We start from the raw sequence: 10,061 nt of genomic DNA on the forward strand, positions 1-10,061 counted from the left end.
TTTTATTCTATATAATTCTGGGACATTATGAGATATGTTTTCAATGGCATGTGCTTCCTGAGCAAATTCATTTGACTTCCTACTAATTGAAAAAACATGCAGTTTAACTAAATTTTGAAAGAAAATTGGAAAAAAAATGCAACTATTTATGTAGAGAAGATAGAAGCATTCTGATAACATACAGATAGGCATGTTTACATATGTTTATTAATGAAGATGATCAGAGAGACGCACATGAGATGTACAGGGATCATTTGCAAAGATGGAATTTAATGTTAATATAAATTCCTGGGAAGTTGCAAGAGTTTCATACCCATTGAGTTGTCATCCAGTGCAGTCAAATCAATATCTATCCCTGCTAATTGAAATCTACTTTGGAGCCAAACAATCTTCAACTTAGTTTTCCCAAGAGGAAGTGACTAGGAATGAAAACTCCTTTGGGATTCTGGGGGTAGGGTGGGATGATGTTTTGTTTCTTTTGGTAGTTTGTTTATTGTAAGTGGCAAGGCAATTATTGCTGGTGCCTCAGTATTCTAAAAATACATATTGAAACTGACAACATAGATTTAATAAAAACAATGGAGGTCTTGAAGAAAGAAAATAGGGAGTTGGGTAGGAAGCTGAAAAACAAGACCTCCAGGTCAAAAAGCTAAAAATCATTAGTGATGTAGGTGGGAACATCGTTATGATTTGGTTTCTTGATTGGTAAATTTAATATAATCCTTGATTTGTTTTGTGTTTGCTCTAATTTTGCCTTATAGTAATTAGCAATCACTCAAGCCTTGATCCCAATGCCAAGTTTACTAACTTGCTCATCAGCAACACCAAGTACCACCTGCTTTTACTTTTGGCTTGGGAACCTATGTCCTAGAGTCTCTTTATCAGCCTTCCATTTCCAAACCTGCCAGAAGCAGATTTAAGCCATTTAGGGTTGGGGTACTTAGCAGTTCATTACTGTATATTACTTGAGGTACATACAGTAGACTAATTATCTAGAACTATACTTTTAAACCCCACTATTACGATTTTAATCTGTTGATTAATTAAGTTCTGAAATTGAAATAATACTTTACAGTAATGGTTAATCTATGAATCTATTCTGTCTATTGCTGGTTAAAAAAGAGCAGTTGATTCAAAGAGAAGGAAATATGCTGTTCTTAGCCTGTATGTGACTCCAATCACATACCAATGTAGTTGACTGTTATCTTCTCTTGCTCATCTGCTGTCATGCATTTCAGTAGCCTGTCACACCATTCCTTTGAAATCCAAGTCCTCAGTGTCTTGAAGGGCTAAGATCAACAAGTGCATGGGAATACTTGCATCAGCATACTCCCCTCATTGCTCACAATTCTGGGTGGGAACTTTAAATGTTGGAATGCATTGACAGAACATAGCAGTTAACAATGACCCTCATCGTTATTTTCCTGAGCAGTTATTGATAGGCCATAAGTTATTGATGTGCCAGTCCATGTTCTATAACAGGAAATTTTCTTAAACAGGAATTTGTTTTTCTTCATAACAATCTCAGGTTCTATTCAAATAAATCCACACATCTTAAGTTTTATAATTCACCATTATACCATGCATTTATGGATTTGAGCAAACTTGTTGCAGGTGTTATATTTATTCTATATATATATATGTATGTTATATTTATTGTAAGTTCTCTCTGGGATTCACCCTTTTTACAACCATAATCAAATCAAATTAAGTTTAATTACCATTCAAACCATACATGGATACAGTCGAATGAGACAACGTTTCCTATAATAAAAGCAGAAGTGATGATTTTGAATTTGTTTTACCGGTTGAAAACTGGAAGTTGTTGTGCATTTTGAACTGCTTCAAATGTACTATGGAACTTTAGTATTATCGTTTACAGTACAAATCGATGCAGAGAAGTTTTAACATTTCTCATTTGTTTTAATGGAGAAACTATGATGTAGTTTTTTTTGATATTTAACATGTGATTTGTGTATTTTTTTTGTAGGCCAAAGGCTCCTGTCACAATGAACTTCCATATGCAGATGCCATCCTGGTAAGTGATTGTAATGAACATTATTCAAGCCAGTATGGTGATGCATAACATCGGGAAGCATAGAGAACTATGAACAAAATTTTTGGCATTAGTAATGCTAAACAAACAATTATAGAAATGTCCAACAAGAAATGGGCCTACAACAGTCTATCCTGACCATGGCTGCCAAGATGCTAATTTCACTTGCCTGCATTTAAGCCTCTATTCCCATACTCATTTCCTATCTAAATACCTATCCAAACATCTTGTAAACATTGTAATGGTATATGCCTGAGCATAAAAGTAGGATTACATGGCAGATGAATGTATGGTTGAGGAATTGGTGCAGGGGGCAGGGTTTCAGATTTCTGGATCATTGGGATCTCTTCTGGGGAAGGTATGACCTGTACAAGAAGGACGGGTTACACCTGAACCCAAAGGGGAGCACTATGCTCGTGGACAGTTTACTAGAGCTTTTGGGGAGGGTATGAAGTAATTTGGCAGGAAGATGCAAAACAGAATGATAGGCTGAGGGTGGGGCAGTTGGTATATAAGTAAATGCAGTGTGTAGTTGAGACTGAAGAAGGACAAACAGGTGACAGAGAAAATTGCAGTCATTAGGATGGGTTGCAGTGTAACATGGGAGAAAAATCGAAAAGGGTGTTGAATACAGGACTAAAAGTGTTATTTAGGGCGGCACAGTAGCGTAGTGGTTAGCACAAATCTTTACAGTACCAGTGACCCTGGTTCAATTCCCACAGCTGCCTGTAAGGAGTTTGTGCAATCTCCCCGTGACTCCGTGGGTTTCCTCCAGGTGATCCTGTTTCCTCCCACAGTCCAAAGGTGTGCCAATTGATAGGTTAATTGGTCATTGTAAATTGTCCTGAGATTAGGCTGGGATTAAATTGGGGGATTGCTGGGCAGCATGATTTGAAGTTTGGAATAGGCCCTTCTGGCCCTATCTCAATAAATAAGTGCACACAATATATGGAATAAGGAAGATGATCTTGGAGATTGGCAGGTGCAATGTTGTGGACGTCCCTGGGTCGTGGCTGAAACATCCTACTTGGGAGCTTAACATCCAAGGATACACATTCAATTGAAAGGACAAGCAGGTAGGCAAAGGGAGTGGAGTGGCTCTGTTCTTTTTTAGAAAAGAGAAGTCAAATCCTTAGAAAGAGGTGACGTAAGATCAGAAGATGTAGAATCCTTGTGGGTAGGGTTAAGAAATTGCAACGGTAAAAAGACCCTGATTGGACTTGTATATAGGCCTCTGAACAATAGACAGAATGTGGGAAAATAATTACAATGGGAGATAGAAAAGGCACGTATAAAGTCCAATGTTATGGGGGATTTCAGTATGCAGCTAGGTTGGGGAAATCAGGTTGTTGCTGACACCAAGAGAGTCAGCAAAAGAGTTTGTAGTACGCCTCTGAGATGGCTTTTTAGAGCAGCTTGTGGTTGAGTTCACTTGGGGAAAGATAATTCTGGATTGGGTGTTGGTTAATCAATTTGATTAGGGAGCTTAAGGTAAAGGAATCCTTGGGAGACAGTGATCATAATATGATAGAATTCACCCTGCAGTTTGAAAGAGAGAAGATACAGAAATGGTGGAATAATGGGACTTACAGAGGCATGAGAGAGCTGCTGGCTGAAGTTGATTGGAAGGGAACACTAGCAAGGATGATGACAGAACAGCAGTGCTGTTTCTGGAGAAAGTTCAGAAGGTGCAGTATATGTGCAACGCATTACAAAGGGAGGATGTCTGACAAGGGAAGTCAAAGATAGCATTAAAGGAAAGGAGAGGGCATATAATACAGAAAAAAATTGGGAAGCTTTTAAAAACCAACAAAAGGCAACTAGAAAAGCCAATAACAAACTAAAGAAAATCTGCAAGTGCTGAAAATCCGAGCAACACTCACAAAATGCTGGAGGAACACAGCAGGCCAGGCAGCATCTAGGAAAAGAGTACAGTCAATGTTTTGAGCCAAAACCCTTCGGCAGAACTGGAGAAAAAAAGCTGAGGAATAGGTTTAAAAGGTGGGGGGAGGAGAAAGAGAAACATAAGGTGATAGGTGAAACCTGGAGGGGGAAGGATGAAGTAAAGAGAGTCGCGGGTCTGGATAAGCACACGGTCAAAGAGTTGGAGAGCAGCAGGTGGGTGGTGAGAGAGGGTTTCTCAGATAGGTGGAAGAGGGACCCTGATGATCGTCTCAGCCGTCCTCATAATCCATTGTTGGGTCTTGCAGTCAGGTGCCTTGCATTCCAATACCAGATGTGATGCAACTGGTCTTAATGGTGTTCCTGTAAAAATTAGTTAGAATGAGGGTAGGTGAGCCTCGCTCGCATCAATCTCCCCAAGAAATGGAGACTGCATATAAATGGCTCCTCCATGGAGAAAGTTATGAGCACCAAGTTTCTGGGAGTGCACATAATGGACAATCTCACCTGGTTCCTCAATACCCATTCTTTTAGCAAGAAAACACAGCAGTGATGCGTGGTCAGCCAACCCCTTCCTAAAGTCCACAATAATCTCTTTAGTCTTCTCCACATTGAGACTCAAGTTGTACTTGTACCTGCACCATTCTATCAACGACTCTATCTCCTCTCTGTACACTCTCTCGCCATTGTTGTTTATGCAGCCAACCACTGTTGTGTCATCAGGGAACTTGATGATTTGGTTTGAACTGGATCTAGCAGTATAGTCGTGCACCAGCAGCGTGATGGAGCTAGAGACGTTGCTGTCAACACAGACTGACTGTGGTGTTTCTGTCAAGAAGTCCAAGATCCACTTACAGAGAGAGGTGTTGAGACACAATGAGGACAGTTTATCCCACCACCTTCTAAGGGATGATCATATTAAACGTTGAGCTGAAGTCAATAAATAGCACCCTGACGTATGAGGCACCATTTTCCAGGTGGGACAGGACGAAGTGGAATGCAGAGGTAATATAGCATCATCAATGGACTGATTTGAGCAATAAGAGTTGTAATTTATAGTATATTTTATTCATTGCACTTAACTGCTCGTGGTGATTCTCGTGTTGGTTTGATTTTCCAAAATGCATCACCTTATTGTTGCTCTGGAAATACTTACCGTTTAAGCATAAAATTACCACAGTGAAAATTGTTAATGTAGATAACGCAGCTATTCATTAAACACCTGTTTGCAATTAAGCTAATAAACAAGATTTATCCTTCACCTAACATTTGTGGGCACTTCGAAGCTAAAGGGCATTGACACCTTGGGTACAGAAGTGCATTAATCATTATATTCATCTTGAAGGATAAGTCTTTAGAATAGCACATTCAATATGCTTTAGGAATCAATATTACTTAATGTTAGGAATCAAATAGTAAGGTAAAGTTTAATAAATATGGTTTAGTACAATGCCATGTAGCACTAAATTTGAATATTTTAAAGAATAAGGTTAGTCAAACAAAATCTAAAGAATAGGCAAACCCCATAAGCCTTGTGAGGAGAAAGTATTCATGGAGATACCATGTGGAAATATAGAAACATTTGAAAATAAATATCAAGATAAAAGTACACAAGAATAAAGTCTTAACACGAGTGATAAAGCAACTGCATTAAAACATAATAAGGCCTTCAGAGAAGACATAAAAAGGCAGCAAATGGCTTCAAGCTGTGATCACCATGAACACTATAGGAAATATAAGCTTTCGTGAGATATAGGAGCAGAAGTAGGCCATTTGGCCCATTGGATCTGCTCCACCATTCAAACATGGGCTGATCCAATTCTTCCAGTCATCCCCATTCCCATGCCTTCTCCCCATACCCTTTTTTGCTCTGGCTAATCAAAAGCCTATCTATCTCTGCCTTAAATACACCCAATAACTTGGCCTCCATAGCAGCTCGTGACAACAAATTCCACAGATTTACCACCCTCTGACTAAAGTAATTTCTCCGCATTTCTGTTCTAAATGGACGTCCATCAATCCTGAAATAGTGCCCTCTTGTCCTAGACTCCCCTACCATGGGAAATAACTTTTCCATTTCTAATCTGTTCAGGCCTTTTAACATTTGGAATGTTTCTATGAGATCACCCCTCATTCTCCTGAACTCCAGGGAATACAGCCCAAGAGCTGCCAGACATTCCTCATACTGTAACCCTTTCACTTCTGGAATCATTCTCATGAATCTTCTCTGAACCCTCTCCAATATCAGTATATCCTTTCTAAAATAAGGAACCCAAAACTGCACACAATACTTTTAAGTGTGATCTCACGAGTGCCTTATAGACCCTCAACATCACATCGCTGCTCTTATATTCTATACCTCTAGAAATGAATGCCAACATTTTATATGCCTTCTTCACCACCGACTCAACCTGGAGGTTAACCTTTAGGGTATCATGCACAGTGAGTCCCAAGTCCCTTTACATCTCTGCATTTTGAATTCTCTCCCCATCTAAATAATAGTCTGCCCATTTATTTCTTCCACCAAAGTGCATGAACATACATTTTCCAACTTTGTGTTTCATTTGCCACTTCTTTGCCCATTCTCCTGAACTATTTAAGTCTCTCTGTTTCCTCAACACTACCCGCTCCTTCACCTATCTTTGTATCATTGGCAAATTTAGCTACAAATCAATTAATCCCATAGTCCAAATAATTGACATATATTGTCAAAAGCAGTGGTCCCAACACTGACCCCTGTGGAACTCCACTGGTAACCAGCAGCCAGCCAGAATAGGATCCCTTTATTCCCACTCTCTTTTCTGCCGATCAGCCAATACTCCACCCATGCTAGTAACTTCTCTGTAATTCCAGGGGCTCTTATCTTGCTAAGCAACCTCATGTGCGGCACCTTGTCAAAGACCTTCTGGAAATCCAAGTACACCACATTTACTGCTTCTCCTTTGTCTACCCTGCTTGTAATTTCCTCAAAAAGTTGCAGTAGGTTAGTCAGACAGGATTTTCCTTTCAGGAAACTATGCTGGCTTTGGCCTATCTTGTCATGTGCCTCCAGGTACTCCATAATTTCATTCCTAACAATCGGTTCCAACAACTTCCCAGGGAGCAAATCAAAATGTTTTCTTGTGAATCCTTTAAATTCTGAGCAGCATGTCTAAACCAAACTGAATACTTAATAAAACTCAAGAAGTGTATGTAATTTGTTTAAAAATGTTTTCTTCCTTAGGTTTGATATCTTTGGACTTACTGTGGATTCCCTTGAAGATGAGGGGGGCATCAAGAATGCCGCAGAAAGTGGTGAGATAAGAAAACCTAATTAACTTTGGCTATAACTCTTGCCTTAATTAGGCAGCTTTTGTTTAGAATAGTGTTGCTTTGAAAGTTTTGCGTCATCTATTCTGTTTGCCGCAGCTCCCGAGGAAATACTGGATTGCGCAGCAGGGGAGGCAGTTTAAAAGAAGCCAGCAGGGGCAGTTGGGTCATTCTGTGCACCACAGTTCCCAAGAATAGTGCATAATTAGGTAGTTGGCAAGGCCCATTAAAAAGAAGTTAAGGGGAGCAGGCTATTGCTAGAGTGTGGAGTTCAGGCCTTGGCTCATAGACGCTTAGGAGAAGAGAGGCATTTTCATTCATTTTTTCTTTCTTTCTTTCGTTCTTTCTTTCGTTCTTTCTTTCATAAGATAGTAGAATGCTCCTCTTGTGGGATGTGGAAAGACAGAGCTCTCTTTGTCCCTGGTGACTGCACATGCATCCAGCTGCAGCTTCTTTCAGACTGTGTTGAGGAATTGAAGCTAGAACTTGATGAACTCCAGATCATTCGAGAGGCTGACAGGTTGATCGACAGGACATTCAGGGAAGTAGTTAAATCCAAGGTGCAGGACACAGGTAACTGTCTGACTACTGGAGCGGAAGAGGGGATAGACAGCCAGTGCAGACTATCTCTGTGGCCGTTTCCCTCGACAACAGGCATACTGCTTTGGATACTGTTGGGCGGGGATGACTGAGTAGAGGAAAGGCACAGTGGTCATGTCTCTGACTGAGTCTGGCTTTGTGGTTCATCAGAGAACGATGGAGAAGAGGTGACCTGGAGTGATAGGGGATTTATTGGTTTGGGAACAGATAGGAGGTTCTGTGAACGAGAACGAGATACCCGTATCGTATGTTGCCTCCGTGGTGCCAGGGTCAGGAACTTCTCAGAATCGAGTTCACCGCATTCTTAAGTGGGAGGATGAACAGCCAGCGGTCATGGACCATGTCCTACGGTGTGAGTTTCAGGAGTTGGGTGCTAAGTTAAAGGACAGGACCTTCAGGGTTGTGATCGCGGGATTGCTATCTGTGCCACATGCTAATGAGGCCAAAAATAAGATCATAGAGTTTAACATGTGGCTAAGGAGATGGTATGGGAGAGAGGGTTTCAGATTTTTGGATAATGGGCTTTATTCTAGGGAAGGTGAGACCCTTACAGAAGGGATGGTTTGCATCTGAACTGGAGGAGTACTAATAACTTACCAGAAAGGTGTGCTGCACAGAGGGGATTTAAACTAGAGCTGTAAATGGATGGAAGTTAGAGCACCAGAAAAGATAGTGGGACGGTTGTGGAGAAGAATATTGTTCAGCCCACACGCAAAGTCAGGAATCAAAAGCTTGAGCGTAGTGAAACTAGTGTTCTGAGCTGCGTATATTTCAATGCAAGTAGTATTATAGTAAAGGCAGGTGAGTTTAGGGCGCCGACCAGCAAGTAGAACTACAACATTGTAGCCATTAGTGAGATTTGTTGCAGGAGGGTTTGGAGTGGCAGCTCAATGTTCCAGGGTTCCATTGTTTTAGACATGATCGAGCAGGAGGGATTAAGGTGGGAGGTGTGGCATTACTAGTCAGGGAAAATATCACAGACATGCTCAGACAGAACTGACTGGAGAGCTTGTCTACTGAGGCTATATGGGTGGAGCTGAGGAATAAGAAAGGGATGGCCACGTTAATAGGATTATATTATAGACCATCCAACAGTTCACGGTATTTAAAGGAGCAAATTTGTGGAGAGATCACAGACTTTTGCAAGAAACAGTGGCACGGTAGCATAGTGATGAGCACATCGCTTTACAGTATAGCACCCTGGGTTCAATTCCCGCTGCTGTAAAAGGGTTGAATGGGCTAGTGTTTGTCAAATGTGTTTAGGAAAGTTTCCTAAATCCATAGAGGTCCCAACTAGGGAGAGTGTGATACAAGATCTCCTATTACGGAATGAATCTGGGCAGGTGGCACTAGTTTCTGTAGGGGAATACTTTGTATCTAGTGATAATAATGTCATTAGTTTCATGATAATTATGTCTGGTCTTGGCTTAAGATTCTAAGTTGGAGAAAGGCCAATTTTGATGGTACCAGAAAGGATCTGCAAAGTGTGGATTGGGACAGGTTGTCTTCTGGCAAAAGTGTACTTGGAGGCTTCAAAAGTCAAATTTCGAGAGTGCAAAGTTAGTATATTCCTGTCAGAATAAAAGGCGAGGATAACAAGAACGTTTGATAGCTCTGGGTCTGTACTTGCTGAAACATAGAATGATGAGGGGAGATTTCATTGAAACCTTTCGAATGTTGAAAGGCCTGGGCAGAGTAGATATGCAAAGGATGGTTCCTGTGGTGGTGGAGTCTAGGACAGGAGGGCACAGCCTCAAGATAGAAGGGCATTCATTTAAAACAGAGATGCAGGGAAATTTCTTAGCTAGAGGTTAGTGAATTTGTGGAATTGTTACAATAGGCAGCTGTGCTGGCCAGGTCATTGGGTATATTTAAGGCAGAGCTCGATAGGTTCTTGATTGGACACAGCATCAAAGATTACGGGGAGGGGGGAAGGATCAGCCATGATTGAATGGTGGAGCAGACTTGATGCGTCAAAAGGCCTAATTCTGCTCCTATGTCGTGATCAATCCAAACTGGTGTCTGCAAGTGAGGACATTGAGGATGCAATTGCATATGGAGGTATTGAGGCCAAGGTCTTAAAAATTATTGATTAGTTTTTAGGGATGTTGATCTTAAAGCTTATTGATTAGTTTTGATAATGGTATTGAATGCTGAGCATAACGAGTATCTCAATACATGCATCTTTGCTGTC

At 40.8% G+C, this 10,061-nt stretch overlaps 1 protein-coding gene across 1 annotated transcript in view; it reads left to right on the plus strand.

Annotated features, from left to right (window-relative positions):
- Positions 1-10,061, plus strand: part of LOC140726228 (acyl-protein thioesterase 1-like) — a 38,260-nt gene that overhangs the window by 12,185 nt on the left and 16,014 nt on the right. Inside the window, exons 4-5 of the mRNA XM_073042320.1 lie at positions 1,991-2,038; positions 7,182-7,252. Coding sequence (XP_072898421.1) covers positions 1,991-2,038; positions 7,182-7,252 — 119 coding nt within the window. The remainder of the gene's footprint in view (positions 1-1,990; positions 2,039-7,181; positions 7,253-10,061) is intronic.

This window comes from Hemitrygon akajei, chromosome 1 (genome assembly GCF_048418815.1).
Source record: "Hemitrygon akajei chromosome 1, sHemAka1.3, whole genome shotgun sequence".
Taxonomy (NCBI): Eukaryota; Metazoa; Chordata; class Chondrichthyes; order Myliobatiformes; family Dasyatidae; genus Hemitrygon; species Hemitrygon akajei.